We start from the raw sequence: 16,162 nt of genomic DNA on the forward strand, positions 1-16,162 counted from the left end.
TGATTCTCTCTTCTAATGCTTCAATATTTTCATAAGGTGTCGCGGTAGAAGGTACGTGTATAGGTACCACATTGTCAATGGAGTCTGGGCAATCGAGTGCTGCATCTTGTCTCTTAGTACATAGTGCTTTGAGCAGTCGAAGCTCGCGAACCACCTGAGCAATATATCCTATGGAGCTTTGGACGAGATATAACGTGTTTTAGCCCATACCTAATTGCAGAGTATAATGGAGTTATTCCGAGGTATTCAAAGCCAAGCTGTCCATGAGGTGTACAGGTGTACAGGTGTACTTTTTGGGTAGTCTCGCCTTGGATACCTAATGCGGCGTGCACTCAAATGGATTACATGCATACGGAGTAAGCTCATACCTAACCTACCTCCAGATTTTGCAAGTTCATGCCGTAAAATTTGCAGCTAGTCATCTATGGCGTCCGGATACCGGCATCAGGTTAAAAGGCTCCAGCCCAATTCCGGGGAAATAGTTGAAGTTGTGCAAATTGATGTCATTGCTGGGGTCATGTCGGGTGTATCTCCCAAAGAAGTAATCCCCACGCCTCTTCCGAAGGCGGCTCCACTACCAATTAAGGAAACGTCCCGCCTCCTCATGTACGCTTCCCCAGAGACGCTGGCGCATATATAACTGCTGCAGATCCCCCCAAAACCTTGAAAGTAATACCTTCCACAACCTCAATTATGTCGATGTCAAAATTTATCTCAAAATCCGCCATCAGGGCGGCATCAACCTCAGCTCAGACAACTAAAGCCGCGGGCGATATTTCATCCGTCTTTCCTAGTCTGAGACCTGACTATAAGCCCGAACCTCTTCCTGCAAGATTCCAGGAATTGAAGAGAGAGATATTCGAGAAGAACAGAGATGCTCTCACCAGAAGCTGGGAACGTTTGCTTCCCAGTTTGGATGAGGAAGTGCAAAAGATCAAGGCGCTCGGTAGCGATGTATGTCATTAGCTCGCGATATTGTGGAGCACAATGCTAACTCGGTGATAGATCATCCCTTCAATTGAGTACTCTGATGTGGTGTCTGGACAAGTGTCCGAAGCGGCGCTAAAGGAGATCCGCCACCGAGGCAGCGTAGTAGTGCGCAATGTGATCCCCCAAGATCAAGCTCTGGAGTACAAGCAGCGTATCCGGGACTACGTGGCTGCCAACAAAGAGCGTGTGAAGGCTTTCCCGGCCGATTCTCCGGCTGTCTATGAGCTCTATTGGACCCCTTCACAGACAGAGGCCCGTGGTCACGATAACATGCTTCGCACCCAACGCTTTATGCAGCAGCTGTGGCATTCATCAGACCCCAACAGCAAGATCTCGCTATCTCATCCCCTCACCTATGGAGATCGTCTGCGCATTCGTGATCCAGGCGACTCAAAGTTTACTCTCGGTCCCCACATTGATGGTGGCTCTCTCGAGCGTTGGGAGGACCCAGAGTATGCCCGTGTCTACACCAAGATCCTGGAAGGAAACTGGGAGCAGTATGACGCATGGGATGCGCGACACCGTCTAGGAGCTAATATGGATCTATACAATGGAGCTGGAGCCTGCTCCATGCTGCGCTTTTTCCAGGCGTGGCTTTCCATGTCCCACACCAAGCCCGGGGAGGGCTCCCTGCATGTGTGCCCCATGATCAACCACAGCACAGCGTACACCATACTGCGTCCCTTCTTCGAGCCCGAGAGCTCAAAGCCTCTCTTGGACGCCACATTCCCAGGTTCCGTGCCCGGTGCTTGTCAAGAGTACAACCCTGTTACACACCCGCATCTTGATCTGGAGGCCACGATGGTCTCGGTGCCGGAAGTGGCACCTGGTGACTTTGTGGCGTGGCACTGTGATTCTCTGCATTCCGTGGATAAGGAGCACCGCGGCAGGCAAGACTCGAGTGTGATGTATATCCCCGCTACCCCACTGTGCGACATGAATGTCGACTATCTCCTCAAACAACGCGAAGCTGCTCAGAGCTACTCGCCTCCGTGGGATTTCCCTGGTGCGGGTGGAGCCGGCGAGTCCGGATTCAAGGGCGCTATGGATTGGTCTTCACTGAGCCCTCATGGCCAGCGTGCTATGGGTATGGGGAATACACCTTGGGAGATCACTGAGGCCATGAGTGAGGGCGAGAAAGCAGCCATTCGATCAGCTAACAAGGCCTGTTTCGGTGTTTAAGACCAGTTGAGATCTCAGCATGTATAAAACCAGCATCTATGGAAAGGAAACAAAATTGCATAAAGGATATGGAGTACCGTGACCACTTTCAGATTTTCACCGTGTACCTAGGTACACGTAGCCATCCTCGTAGATACCATATTGTCCATATCAGCACGGAGTACTCCGTAGCTGAGGCTGTGCAATAGCTATACTCCGCAGTGGGCGATGTGATCTAGATCTCCGAACCGGATAGCAGCAGATCCACAGTCATGATTGGCCCATCGAATTCACTGGCGGTCCTCAAAAATGGGTCAGCACTGGGACATGTTGTAATATTTGCCCCTGTTCCCTAACGCTGAAATTGCTGGGTCTTACTCCGTGCACGTAAACACTTCATATCGAATACACTACGTATGTGGTGGGTATATTGTGGAAAACGGACCTCCGAGGTGATATCGAGACATATGAAAAGAGGGGCAAACTCAATCCACCAATTCGACGAGCGAATGAGACCCCGTTGCTCATGGCGTGATTCGGCTTTTCTTTCATAAAATGAACACCCTGATCGAAAGGGTCAGGGGCGAATAATTGCGGCGCAGGCAGCTGAAAAGTGGCACACAGCTCCACTGGGCAATCGCTAGCGAGCGAATAAGCAAAGAGCTAGCGATCACAAACGTGCTAGCTTCTCTGTTTTGATCATTGGCTCCCCAAATCGCTTAGCCGTGGTAGCTGAGGGGAATCTCGAGGGGAGGGGGTCTATTTTGCTCGATTCGGGGAATTGCCTGGGTATAAATAGCATGCTTCGCGCCGGGATCAGCCATTCTTGATCATAGTCTCTCTCTTTCTCTCTCTCTCTCTCTCTCCAACAAGCCTTTCATACCATTACTTACCATGTCTTACCGGAACGACTCGGATAACTACGGCAGTGGAAACCAAAGCTCCGGCTTTGGTGGAAACGACTCCTATGGAAGCTCAGACCGTCGTGGTAACGACTCTAGCTATGGCAGCAACAACAACGACAGCTACGGTAGCAGCAACAACAACAGCTATAGTAGCGGCAATAAGTCTAGCTCTGGACGTGACAACGATAGCTATGGCAGCGGCAACAATTCTTCAAGCTACGGTAGCAAGGACAACAGCGACAGCTACGGGAGCAGCAAGAATGACAGCTACGGGAGCGGTAACAAATCTAGCTCTGGTCGTGACAACGACAGCTATGGCAGCGGCAACAAGTCTTCAAGCTACGGTAGCAAGGACAACAACGACAGCTATGGCAGCGGCAACAAGTCTTCAAGCTACGGTAGCAAGGACAACAACGATAGCTACGGAAGTAGCAACAAGTCTTCAAGCTACGGTAGCAAGGACAACAACGACAGCTATGGCAGCGGCAACAAGTCTTCAAGCTACGGTAGCAAGGACAACAACGACAGCTATGGCAGCGGCAACAAGTCTTCAAGCTACGATAGCAAGGACAACAACGATAGCTACGGAAGTAGCAACAAGTCTTCAAGCTACGGTAGCAAGGACAACAACGACAGCTATGGCAGCGGCAACAAGTCTTCAAGCTACGGTAGCAAGGACAACAACGACAGCTATGGCAGCGGCAACAAGTCTTCAAGCTACGATAGCAAGGACAACAACGACAGCTATGGCAGCGGCAACAAGTCTTCAAGCTACGGTAGCAAGGACAACAACGACAGCTATGGCAGCGGCAACAAGTCTTCAAGCTACGATAGCAAGGACAACAACGACAGCTATGGCAGCGGCAACAAGTCTTCAAGCTACGGTAGCAAGGACAACAACGACAGCTATGGCAGCGGCAACAAGTCTTCAAGCTACGGTAGCAAGGACAACAACGACAGCTATGGCAGCGGCAACAAGTCTTCAAGCTACGATAGCAAGGACAACAACGATAGCTACGGAAGTAGCAACAAGTCTTCAAGCTACGGTAGCAAGGACAACAACGACAGCTATGGCAGCGGCAACAAGTCTTCAAGCTACGGTAGCAAGGACAACAACGACAGCTATGGCAGCGGCAACAAGTCTTCAAGCTACGATAGCAAGGACAACAACGATAGCTACGGAAGTAGCAACAAGTCTTCAAGCTACGGTAGCAAGGACAACAACGACAGCTATGGCAGCGGCAACAAGTCTTCAAGCTACGGTAGCAAGGACAACAACGACAGCTATGGCAGCGGCAACAAGTCTTCAAGCTACGATAGCAAGGACAACAACGATAGCTACGGAAGTAGCAACAAGTCTTCAAGCTACGGTAGCAAGGACAACAATGACAGCTACGGGAGCGGCAACAAGTCTGCCTCTGGACGTGACAATGATCGCTATGGCAGCGGCAACAACGACAGCTATGGCAGCAGCAACAATGACAACAGCTATGGTAGTAGCAACACTGATAGCTACGGCAGCCGGTCGAGTGGTCGTGACTCGGATCGCTATGACAATTAGAGTGACCACCTCATTGAAATGGCTTGGGCAAAAGCTTGGCCGAAGGTGCAGGTTCGTGATTCGCATTTCCTTCCAAGGTTCTTGGGTTCTTTCCTTCGAGCTACAAGCTACAATGGTGGCAAGGCTGACGTGTGATGGCTTAGATTCTTTTGGCCAGTCCTGGCTCTGTTGGCTCTCGAGGTAGAACAGCTGTGAATTTGATATGGCCGATTGCATCTGAGCTCACTCCCAAGGTCGTCGCTCGTGGCTTCTAAGGTCCCGAGATCTCAAGGTCTCTCCTAGTTCAATAGTTCCCAGAAACAAGCTTCATTTGATGATGTCTAGAAATTCTACGAGCGGCTTGGTCAATTTGAGAGAGTAATTATTCGACCCATATCTACCTAAGTATTTACTGAAACGAATAATACGGATAAGTGTAGTACAATCGATGTTCGCAACCAACTACCTGATCGTGGTGAGTAAATAGTTGGTGTATCATAACCAGGTCCTTAGATATATGGAGCCAGGCAGTTTTTCAGAGGAAGTTGATCCAAAATCTGGAAAGGGCAGCATGTTTCCACTATCACAAATCTTCGTGCGATCTTTCAGTGGAGTAAGAGAAGTGTGTTGGAGTACGTGTGTAGATATGAGTGCCCAGGTGTTGGCAAGCAATAACGAGCGCAGTACCTGACAAACAAAAGTCAAGAGCTTTAGTAATATCCAAATTCCCCCAATAAAGACTTTAAAAAGCTCTATGATGGAAAGAAAGCATGTTTTTACTGAGGTAAAGTAATGGCTGGAGCTCTGGAGGAGAGCAACACAGTGAGAAGTTGGGGCCCGCTTATCACCGCCCGGATTCCGCCAGTGTCGATATAACTGACAGCTAGTCCCCATCCCTCCACTCAATGCTTCAGTAAGATCACCATGAGGCTCAAAGCGCTCCTCTTTGCCGCGTGTTTATCGCCCGCGCTGGCGATTTACTCCGACGAGGTCAATCATGTTGACTTCCACCACGCCCTCCTCGGTACCCCCTCACCCGACTCGACCTTCTTCCTCAAGCCATCTACCGCTTCCAATGCGTCCCTCCTATATACACTATCAGACAAGTTGCTCGTGGGTGCGGTGAATCCCCGAGATGGCGCGCTGGTATGGCGCCAGAACCTTTCGCAGTCGGATTTGCCTGCCCGCGGGCCCGGTTTCTTGCGCGGATTGGATGGTAATGATGCTCTTGTCGGTGCTGCAGGCCACTCCATCTCATCATGGAGTGCTCAGGATGGCAAGCTGGGCTGGGAAAAGCGTTTCAGTGACGGCGTGGTCGCGGATATTGAGCTGTTGGAGCTCGAGGATGCCACCGCGACCTCCGGCATCAGAGACACGATCGCGGTGGTTGGCAGTGATGGTGTCGGAATCGTGAGACGCCTGGACGGTGCCACTGGAAAGAATGTGTGGGAATACAAGGACACCAGGTATGTTTTGGGTTTGAACGTGCTGTTGCACTTAAGCTAATGCGTGTGCTGTGTGGCAGTGGTGATATTCCTTTCCAGGTGTCATCCTCCTCGACGGAAGTTTTCTACATTTCCCTCCAATCGGCTATGCTGAAGGGCTACAAAGTCAAAGTTACTGTGTTGGACCCTTTGACTGGACGACAGATCCGTCAACAAGCATTGAACTCCGACACCGACGTGACCACCCCCGAATCCATTCTTTATGTCGGTGCCAATTCTGCCTCGCCTGTCATTGTATGGACAGACAAGGCACAGAAGTCCTTGAAAGTCAATGTGATCGGAACTAAGGAGGTCACTTCGATCGCCATTGAGAACACCTCCGGTGCGGAAATTCGCCAGATCGCTGTCCACGCCCCGAACAAACTCAACGCGTTGCCTCATTTCTTGGTCCATTTCGTGACCGAGACTGGCGCCTGGGCCGAGGTGTACCACGTGGACTTGATGTCTTCCAAGGTTTCCAACGCTTACCGTTTGCCGTATCTTCAGGGCCAGTCGGTGGTTGCGACCAGTGTCATTGACGCCAATGTTTACTTCACTCGGATTACTGAAGTGGAAGCCATCGTTGTATCTTCCGCATCCCATGGAGTTCTGGGGCGCTGGGATTTGCAGGCATCTGCTTCCGAGGTTGGCCTTCACTCGGTCTCCGAAATCGTCACCAAAGGAAAGGCTTTGGCTGTTAGATCTGCTTTGTTCCGAGAGCATGGAGATTGGCAGCTCATCCGAAATGGCCAGATCGAATGGACTCGATATGAAGGTCTTATCGATGCGGTTGCAGCTACCTGGGCGGAAACCGATGTGCAGGAAGATCTGGCCCATGAATTGGAGGTCGAAGGGCACGAGACTTTGTACGGTGCTTACCTTCATCGTGTGAAACGTCATGCTCGGGACTTGCAGCATTTGCCAGACTGGCTTCAGGATCTGCCAAAGCGTATCCTCAGCAGTATTCTAACAGATGAGGTTTCCAACCTGGATAGCTTTGGAGTTGCCAAGCCAGTTATTATTGCCACCAGGAATGGCCGCGTCCACGCCTTGGACACCGGTAAGCACGGCGCCGTGTCGTGGAGCGTCAACGTTGCGAAGACCACGCAGTGGGATGTGAAGGCGATCCTGAGCTCCCCTGGAGCTGTGACCGTTTACCCCAGTGATGGAAGCTCTGTGACTCTGAATGTCTCTACCGGAGATATCATTTCGCGCACTGAGCCATCCGACAACACACTTCATACAATTGCTATCCTTGGCCGCAAGGATAGCAACTCGTTGATCACAGCGGGTGTTGGCGCAGATGGAGCCCCTGTCACTGCATATGCCAAAGAAAATGGCTTCCTGGTTACCACGAGCGCAGATGGTCGAGTCCTTGGGTGGATTTCCGCAGACAACAAGTCGCCCGTCTGGGAGTTTGTTCCTCCCTCCGGACAGAAGGTCATTAAAGCAACTGCTCGTCCTGCGCATGACCCTGTCGCGTCAATTGGCAAGGTCCTTGGGAATCGCTCCGTTCTGTACAAATACCTCAACCCTAATCTAGCCTTGGTGACTGCTGTGGATGAAAATGCCAAGACTGCTAGCTTCTACCTGCTGGATGGTGTCTCCGGCAAGGTTTTGCATGCAACTACCCAGGCAGGCGTTGACTCTACCCAGCCTATCGCATCTGTCGTATCTGAGAACTGGCTCGCCTATTCTTTCTGGGGTGATGTTGCTGCCGATGAGTCCTCGGCTAAGGGCTACCAGCTGGTCGTCTCGGAACTTTACGAGTCTCCGCTACCTAATGATCGGGGCACGCTTGACTCTGCTAGCAACTACTCTAGCGTTGACACACTCCCGTTGCCTCATGTCATCTCTCAAGCATTTATGATTCCCGAACCTATCTCCCACATGGCCGTCACCCAAACTCGTCAGGGCATCACCACGCGTCAACTCATCTGCACCCTTCCCTCCTCCAATTCTATTGTCGGCATCCCTCGTCCCGTCCTCGATCCCCGTCGCCCTGTCGACCGGGACCCTACCGCTGCCGAGACTGAGGAGGGTCTCTTCCGCTACACCCCTTACCTTGAATTTGATGGCAAATGGTACCTGTCGCACGCTCGCGATGTTGCCGGCATCAAGGAGGTGCTGTCCTGCCCCACCCTGTTGGAGAGTACCAGTCTTGTCCTCGCTTATGGTGGCGATATCTATGGTACAAGAGCCACCCCAAGTCAAGCCTTTGATGTTCTCGGCAAGAGCTTCTCTAAGCTCCAGCTCGTTCTGACTGTTGTGGCACTCGGGGTAGGTGTCACCATTTTGGCTCCCATGGTATGTTTAACCCTTTGTTCTGTGTGCACCGATAAGTCTTATCAGATTGGTTGCACATTCTTCTAGGTACACATCCACTAACCTCATACTTCTACCTAGACCCGGAGGAAGCAAGTCAATGCCTTGTGGAAAGCATAGGTCGTCATAGCTGATCACACACTTGTCATTTGGGGTTTAGGTTTATTGTAATACATATTTGATTGAACCCTTGTTAATAGGAAGACAGAAACCACTGTCCACTAGCCCCATGCGTACATTTTCGCACGAGCAGCTCACATAGATCCAAGTACCCTGTGCGGGAATTTCCAAGAACAACCTGGGCATCATTATCATAACAACAGGAATGTACTCTATGATCCATCTGACTGGTGGACCGACGAGTGTATATGAGAAGAGAACTACAAAACAACAACCTACCAGCCAAGCTGATTCAAGAGATCATTCAAGGAGTGATAACTAGTCAAGTAGATGAGATAGTGTTGATCCTAACTAACTAATTCCAAAGTTTCTGCCTGGAAATTAAGGCACCAATATATGCCCGTTCCTGTGGTTACTTTTGGACTCTGAGAGAATCTCTACAATCATTTCCTGACGACCAGCAACTCATGTTCGACCTCATTGTACAAATACACGTTATTATTGTTCTCTGCCTCAATCGACTCTCGTCGCCAGCGCATTGAAGCCCAGCGCATTGGAGCCGGCACTATCAGAAGGCGGTGTGGGCGCTCCAGCTAACCCTCCCATAACAAAAGACAAATGAAGGCACCTCCATCTCCATACTTTCCTCAGATCGTTGGCTTTTGCTTCGCTCCCGTGGAATTTCATCCCGTGCACCGCCTCAACCACAATTTGACATTGTGGGCAACGTGGTTGTAGTAGGGGATCTCGGGTCTCTTCCTGCGGATACGATTTACCGGGGTCAGGAGAAGCCGAAGCTCGCCCCAAGCCGTCTCCAGCTACACACCTGACATTCGTCTTTTTCTCACCTGGAGCCTTGACAGCTCTCAGTTGTTCATGTCTTGGCAATCCCCGTCTGCCATGTCTGGGATGGGAGGAATGCCCGGCGCTATGGATGGCTCAAGCGGTCCACAGGGCACGGAATACACGCTGCAGGGTATGTGTACCTAGCTTTCTAGGTCGGGCCATGTTTCTTTTGCTAATATGGGGTATTACAAAGGTGTTATGCGCTTTCTGCAGACGGAATGGCATCGACACGAACGCGATCGCAATGCCTGGGAGATCGAACGTGCCGAGATGAAGTCCCGCATTGGCCGCTTGGAGGGTGACCTCCGCACCAGCAAGCGTTTACACGAGTCTCTAGGCAAGCATGTGAGGCTGATGGAGACTGCGCTGAAGCGCGAAAGGGAAAAGGTCAAGAAGTTATCCAACAATGAATCTCTCGAAGATACCAAGGACCCCAAGGAGGTTGCGCGTGATAGCGTCAATTTCCTAAAGTGTTTGTGGCCCTCATTTCTGTTTAATGCTACCATCCACGTTTACTGATGATGTTGGCTACCAGCACAACGCCCGAAACCGAGCATGGATAATGAGAATGACCAAGAATTGGACAACGAGAGCCAGCAGGACGGTGAACTCGATGAAGGCCGGGACAAAGTTCGAGGCTTCCTGACCAAAGCCTCTCACGAAATCTCGTACCATGTTATACCTACCTCCCATCCTCCACCCGATCTCACCGACTCCGATATCTCAGGCCATCTATATGGAAATTCACAGTTGTCTCAACAAAACTTAGAGGAGGCCTACCTACAGCAGCAACGACAAAAAGCTAACCAGGTTATGGCGCGCGAAATGGCGCTTCAAAATCATCAACCAGTGACAAACCACTACTCTGACAACGCGATGGCTCGGGGCCAAAATCAGTTCCTCCCGCGAGACGCAGTGGATCGGCGGTCACTTGAATTGCAGCAAGCTCCCGCTGGGGCAACTGGAAACCGGTCTCATGTATATCAACAGGGCTTAGTCGATGATCAACAAAACCAAGCGCTTGAAGCACAAGGACCTCAAGTGGCTGTGAAGGAAGATCTCAACCCGCAGGCCTTGCCTGAGAAGACCGAGGATGTGGATGGGTGGAATTTTGACGAACCAGCGGAGCAGCAGCCAATCGCAGAGCCGGTCCCGCCTCATCGCCCAGACACCGATGCGTTCCCAAATGCCAATTTCGTTCGTCCCGAGTTGTCGGCAAAGGCAGGTTCTCTTCCACACCGACGAAAGAGCTCTGGGTCAAGGCGCAAGAGTGAAGGTGCAATTGATAGCCGCGATGGAGGCGCGGCCTTGACCCAACAACCAGACACCAACTTCAAAGTTCGATTTGCTTTGCGCGGTCATTTGGACGTGATTCGGTCCGTCATTTTCACTGGCGGCGGAAGCCCATCAGAGCCTGAAATCTGCACGTGCAGTGACGATGGAACCATCAAACGATGGATCATTCCAGCCACCTATGGTGGATTTGGACCGCACGGCCCTGGCCCCAGCAACGATCTTGATATCACAAGTTATTTCACCCACCGCGGACACGAAGGTGCTGTCACATCATTGGCTGCCTGCTCGCCGTCTCAGAACATCTCCAATGGTGGTCGTGTTTTGGGAGATGGATGGGTCTTCTCCGGTGGTCAGGATGCCAGCGTACGCGTATGGGAGCGTGGGCGTGTTGACCCTAAGGCTACCTTAGACGGACACACAGATGCAGTATGGGGACTCTGCGTTCTCCCGGGGACAGTAGGATCTGTCTTTGGCGATTCGAGCAGCCATTACGGTGGACCGGATCGCATCTTGCTGGCCTCTGGTGCCGCAGATGGTCGGATTCTGATCTGGGCTGTGAGCGCTCCTCCCCAGATCTCGTCACCTCCCGGTGGATCACGCCGTCAAGGTGGGAGCCGACGTGCGAACTCAATATCCTCTGGGTCCAACTTCCCATCCTCGCCACAGCCCAGTGTCGCTACAACTACGCCTTTCCACCACACTCTCATCCACCACATCGTTCGCCCTGAATCCCCTTCGCCGACATGCATCAGCCCGCTATCGCTTGCAGGTGTCAACTTCGTTGTCTCTTACTCAGATGCCTCTATCCTTGTTTATGATACACGAACCGGCGAGGAAATTGCGGCCATGGCTAGTCTTGAAACCTATGACGGCACACCATCCACTGGTGTGAACTCTGTCGTTGCAACCACCATTGGCTTTGATGGAACGGCCAATCTGGATCCTAACCGCGCACCCACCGAGGAAGAAGTTGTTCATGGAGCCACTGGCTCGAGCAATGTGGAGGGCGTTATCATCAGTGGCTACGAGGACCGCTACATTCGATTCTTTGATGCCAACAGTGGTATGTCATGATTTTATCCATTTCTGTTGCCTATCATACTAACTTTCCTTTTAGGTCAATGTACTTACACGATGCTTGCCCATCCTGCTGCAATTGCCTCATTGTCACTGTCCCCTGATGGACGGGAGCTTGTTTCGGCCGGTCATGATGCAAGCTTGCGGTTCTGGGACCTGGAGAAACGCACCTGTAACCAGGAGTTGACAAGCCACCGATTAATGCGTGGCGAAGGGGTGTGTGCTGTGGTTTGGAGCCGTGATGGCCGCTGGGTCGTTGGCGGTGGTGGAGATGGTGTGGTAAAGGTTTTCTCCCGATGATTGAACGATGAGATGAAACCCATGTATGATTCTTCCTGTGTTATACCTGTGTTCGTTTTTCCTCGCGCCTCCTTCTTTTCCCGTGTATGATCCCATGAACCGGATGAGCGATTGGCCGGACCAGTTCTTTCGAGCATTTACAATGGTGTTCTATCAAGCTGCCTGGCATGTGTTACTCATCTTACGTGATTTTTCCTTTACATCACTTCAACTTGTGTACTCTTTTTTTTCCTCCTTGTTCAACTTCTTTGACAACATGCCGTCCGAGAAAGATTCCCCGGCGTGTGTGGGTGTTTGGTTTGACTGTCTCAATACATGGTCAATTTATCCTTGGATTCGAATACATCTTGTTTGAACGGCAGTCTTTATTTCTGTGAGGGCGTGTCATCTTTTGCTCCCGAGGTCTCAAGTAGGTAGGGTAGCCCGGATTATTCGGTCTGGCATAATATATAAATGGACATGCTCGCCTGGTGCCCACCTGGGCAGATGTAGGTATGATTATCACCTGGGCATCCCTGGGGCTAGCCTACCTATGATATACCTAGGTACCTAACCTCCAGGACTTGAAGGTATGGTGGGCAGCTCCAGTTCGCCTCATCCATGGATGCTCGATCTTGCATAACAATATATAGTACCAAAAAAACCCCACCAAGATTTCAAATTATACACACACACACACACGTGGGCATACACGATGTCAGACAGAGAACATAAGCTAGTGATTGCATGATGATATTAGTTTAAATTGCGCTGTTATCTCGCCACTCTAATTCGAGGACTTCCATGCATCTTTAAATAGAGATCTCAGATGTTTGGCTTCGGCCTCATCTTTCAAGCGCTGCTCGAGATAGCCTTGCAAGTCATCCCAGAAGGCTTCTGTCCGCAGCACTTCTTCGCCGCTTGGCCCAACAGCAGGTTTGGGTGGGGATTCATCCCGCTTCTCTGGTGCCTCTGGCTGCGTCGCGGAGGACTCAACCGCTTGAGCGCCGCCGATGATCATAATGCCAATCTCAACCTCTTTGCCCCCGGCCAGGATGGTGGGCTCGTCTACTAGCATCTCGGCAAGTGTCTTTCCAGTTCCAGTCACCGGCTTCCGCTTATACAGAATCTTAATCTTCTCGAGCGGAACCTGACCTCCCTGGGGGTCGGTGACGCGACCTCGCACAGCATCCCGAATGTCTTGAACTGAGGTAGTGGATAGTGGAGCGTTGGTAATAGGGAAGTCCAGAGCCGGGTTGCGGGCCGACTTGACACGGACGGTGATAGATTTGGAGGAGCCAGGTGCATGAGCCGACTTCACCTTCTTAGGCATCGGGGGATGCGGGGCTGAGAGGCGGGGAAGAGTGTACTGCAATATGAGACAGCAAGTTAGTACACGAGCAATTGAGTTGGTGCCAATACTGTTGCAGCATATTGACAAACTTACAGGAACTCGCAATCCAACCTGCTCTGGGTCGAAGACATGGTCAGCGCGAAGCTTGATAGGTCGTGAGTCCAAAGTGGACAGGAATGATTTCGCAAAGCTCAATTCAGACATGACGGAATGAGTAGACAGCTCTCTTAGAAGGTAGTTGGAGAAGGGAATAGAGGAGACAGGCAAGAATAGCCAGCTGTTGAAGATGAGGATGCTTGGTACTCCGTAGATACCCAGATCTCCGTTCCTGTTATCAAAATAGACACCTGAGAGAAAAGGCATCAACAACCTCTTCTCACCGCCCTCTAAACATCTTTACTGCCACCAAACACCGCCCGAAGAGAAAAAAAAAAGACGGGAAGGAAAATCGCAGCTCCCAAGCAAACACCCCAAACGTCTTTGTCCAAATTAATTCACCATGGGTATCGGTCGTCGCATGGGAACCAAGCAGGGAGTCCCTGCACCCCTCGATGAATCAAAAATCTCAATGCTGAAGAAGCGCAAGGCCGGCAGCGCCGAGGCTCCGAAGGCTACTCCGAAGGCTGCATCAAAGCGCCGCAGATCCGATGCTGACGAGTCTGCGTCGAAGAAAGCAGTTCCTAAGAAGAAGAAGGTCTCTGCCGCTCCTGTCAAGGCTGAGAAGAAGGTCACCAAGAAGGCTGTGCCAGTGCCCATGTCCGACGACGATGAGGAAATGGAGGATGATGAGTTCGGTGATCTCGACGGAATCAGCGAAGGCTCAATGGATAGTGATGACCAAGTGGAGGGACTTTCCGACCTGGAGGATGATGATAACTCTTTCGTTGATTCTGACGAGGAGGGTCACGCCCGTGGTGCCATGTTCTCTGACGACGAGGACTCCGATGCCGAAGAGAGATTGACCGCCGCCAACATTGAGGGTCTGTCACGAAAGCTGGACGCCGAGCAGCAGGAAGAAGAGGAGGATGCCGAGCAGGAATTGCAGGAGGCCCAAATGCAGACCAACATTGGTGCGCCTGATGTGTTCGCCGATGAGAACCAGCAACAGGGACTCGCACCCGATCTTCAGCTCCTCCGCCAGCGCATTACAGATACCATTCGAATTCTGGGTGACCTGAAGGCACTTGGTCAGCCTGGAAGGTCCCGTACCGATTACGTCGATCTCCTGCTCGACGACATCTGCACCTACTACGGCTACACCCGATTCCTTGCCGAGAAGCTGTTCAACCTGTTCACTCCCATGGAAGCCTTTGCCTTCTTCGAGGCTAACGAAACCCCTCGTCCCGTTGTCATTCGTACCAACACCTTGCGCACCAACCGTCGATCCCTCGCCCAGGCCCTGATCAACCGTGGTGTTGTCCTCGAGCCCGTTGGCAAGTGGTCCAAGGTCGGTCTCCAGGTTTTCGAATCTCCCGTGCCTCTTGGTGCCACCCCTGAGTACCTCGCTGGTCACTACATTCTCCAGGCCGCTTCTTCTTTCCTCCCCGTCATGGCTCTCGCCCCCCAGCCCAACGAGCGCGTTCTCGATATGGCATCTGCGCCCGGTGGTAAGACGACATACATGTCTGCGCTCATGCGCAACACTGGCTGCGTGATCGCAAACGATGCCAGCAAGCCCCGTGCCAAGGGTTTGATTGGTAACATCCACCGTCTTGGCTGCAAGAACACCATTGTAACGAACATGGATGCTCGTACCGCTTTCCCCAAGGCCATGGGTGGCTTCGATCGTGTTCTGCTCGATGCCCCTTGCACTGGTACCGGTGTCATTTCGAAGGACCCCGGTGTCAAGACCTCCAAGAACGAGCGTGATTTCCTCGCCATTCCCCACATGCAGCGTCAGCTCCTGTTGGCCGCTATTGACTCCGTTGACCACGCATCCAAGACTGGTGGATACGTCGTTTACTCTACTTGCAGTGTGACCGTTGAAGAGAACGAGGCCGTTGTGCAGTATGTCCTCCGCAAGCGCCCCAATGTTAAGATTGTGGACACTGGCCTTGGCGGCTTTGGTAGCCCTGGATTCCTTAGCTACATGGGCAAGAAGTTCGACCCCAAGATGGCGCTTACCCGCCGTTACTTCCCTCACCGTGAGAACGTTGACGGTTTCTATGTCTGCAAGCTCAAGAAGACTGCCGTGACTCCCCCACCCAAGGCTGAGGATGGTGAGTCTCGTTCCGCTGGACGCAAGAAGTCCCGCAGCGCCTCAGCTGCATCCTCCGATGACGAGATGGTTGACAAGACTCCGATTGTCGACGAGGATGGACACGCTGCCGACTTTGAAGGCGGTGCTTTCAGCGCCTTTGAAGATCCCGAGGATGCTGAGCGTATTGCTCGTGCTGAGCGCAACCGTCTGCGTCGCAAGGGTCTCAACCCCAAGGGCGTTCTGAACAAGCCCAAGAAGAGCAAGGCTGAGGCTTCGCAGAAGACTAGCAAGACCGAGGAACCTAGCCAAGAAGAGGAGACCAAGACTATTGCGTCGAAGAAGTCCACTAATGAGCCCAAGGGTGAGAAGAAGACTGTCACCAAGGGCAAGGAAGATAAGCCCGTGAGTGCAGAGAAGGCAGAGCAGAAGCCTGCTAAGGCCAAGGGCGAGAAAAAGGACAAGAAGTCGGCCAAGAAGGCCACCAAATGATCGCCATTTGATCATACGTTACAAGGTTTTATTTTTTGTTTGTATATTTCTTCGGGCAATTCAAAAGCATCATGTATTAGGTCCGGGGCCCGGCGT

At 51.8% G+C, this 16,162-nt stretch overlaps 6 protein-coding genes across 6 annotated transcripts; 5 read left to right on the forward strand and 1 right to left on the reverse strand.

Annotated features, from left to right (window-relative positions):
* Positions 1–693: 693 nt before the first annotated feature.
* Positions 694–2,172, forward strand: N7506_003843 (DUF1479 domain-containing protein; the record flags this gene model as incomplete). The annotated part of the gene is made up of 2 exons (XM_056953138.1): positions 694–954; positions 1,006–2,172. The coding sequence occupies 2 exons, from the start codon at positions 694–696 to the stop codon at positions 2,170–2,172; spliced, it is 1,428 nt and encodes a 475-aa protein (XP_056814830.1).
* Positions 2,173–3,045: 873 nt separating this feature from the next.
* N7506_003844 (uncharacterized protein) lies at positions 3,046–4,617 on the forward strand (the record flags this gene model as incomplete). Its single annotated transcript, XM_056953139.1, has 1 exon — positions 3,046–4,617. One exon carries the CDS (start codon positions 3,046–3,048, stop codon positions 4,615–4,617), a length of 1,572 nt encoding a protein of 523 aa, XP_056814831.1.
* Positions 4,618–5,520: 903 nt separating this feature from the next.
* On the forward strand, positions 5,521–9,355 carry N7506_003845 (uncharacterized protein; the record flags this gene model as incomplete). Its single annotated transcript, XM_056953140.1, has 3 exons — positions 5,521–6,062; positions 6,122–8,387; positions 9,344–9,355. 3 exons carry the CDS (start codon positions 5,521–5,523, stop codon positions 9,353–9,355), a joined length of 2,820 nt encoding a protein of 939 aa, XP_056814832.1.
* A 70-nt stretch (positions 9,356–9,425) lies between these two features.
* Positions 9,426–12,044, forward strand: N7506_003846 (cell differentiation and development protein Fsr1; the record flags this gene model as incomplete). Its single annotated transcript, XM_056953141.1, has 4 exons — positions 9,426–9,501; positions 9,565–9,843; positions 9,907–11,730; positions 11,785–12,044. The coding sequence occupies 4 exons, from the start codon at positions 9,426–9,428 to the stop codon at positions 12,042–12,044; spliced, it is 2,439 nt and encodes an 812-aa protein (XP_056814833.1).
* A 766-nt stretch (positions 12,045–12,810) lies between these two features.
* N7506_003847 (uncharacterized protein) lies at positions 12,811–13,581 on the reverse strand (the record flags this gene model as incomplete). The annotated part of the gene is made up of 2 exons (XM_056953142.1): positions 12,811–13,392; positions 13,471–13,581. 2 exons carry the CDS (start codon positions 13,579–13,581, stop codon positions 12,811–12,813), a joined length of 693 nt encoding a protein of 230 aa, XP_056814834.1.
* Positions 13,582–13,876: 295 nt separating this feature from the next.
* N7506_003848 (rRNA (cytosine-C5-)-methyltransferase NOP2) lies at positions 13,877–16,066 on the forward strand (the record flags this gene model as incomplete). Its single annotated transcript, XM_056953143.1, has 1 exon — positions 13,877–16,066. The coding sequence occupies one exon, from the start codon at positions 13,877–13,879 to the stop codon at positions 16,064–16,066; it is 2,190 nt and encodes a 729-aa protein (XP_056814835.1).
* Positions 16,067–16,162: the final 96 nt, after the last annotated feature.

This window comes from Penicillium brevicompactum (assembly GCF_028827555.1).
Source record: "Penicillium brevicompactum strain IBT 35665 chromosome Unknown utg000002l_segment0_segment0, whole genome shotgun sequence".
In the NCBI taxonomy this organism is placed as follows: domain Eukaryota; kingdom Fungi; phylum Ascomycota; class Eurotiomycetes; order Eurotiales; family Aspergillaceae; genus Penicillium; species Penicillium brevicompactum.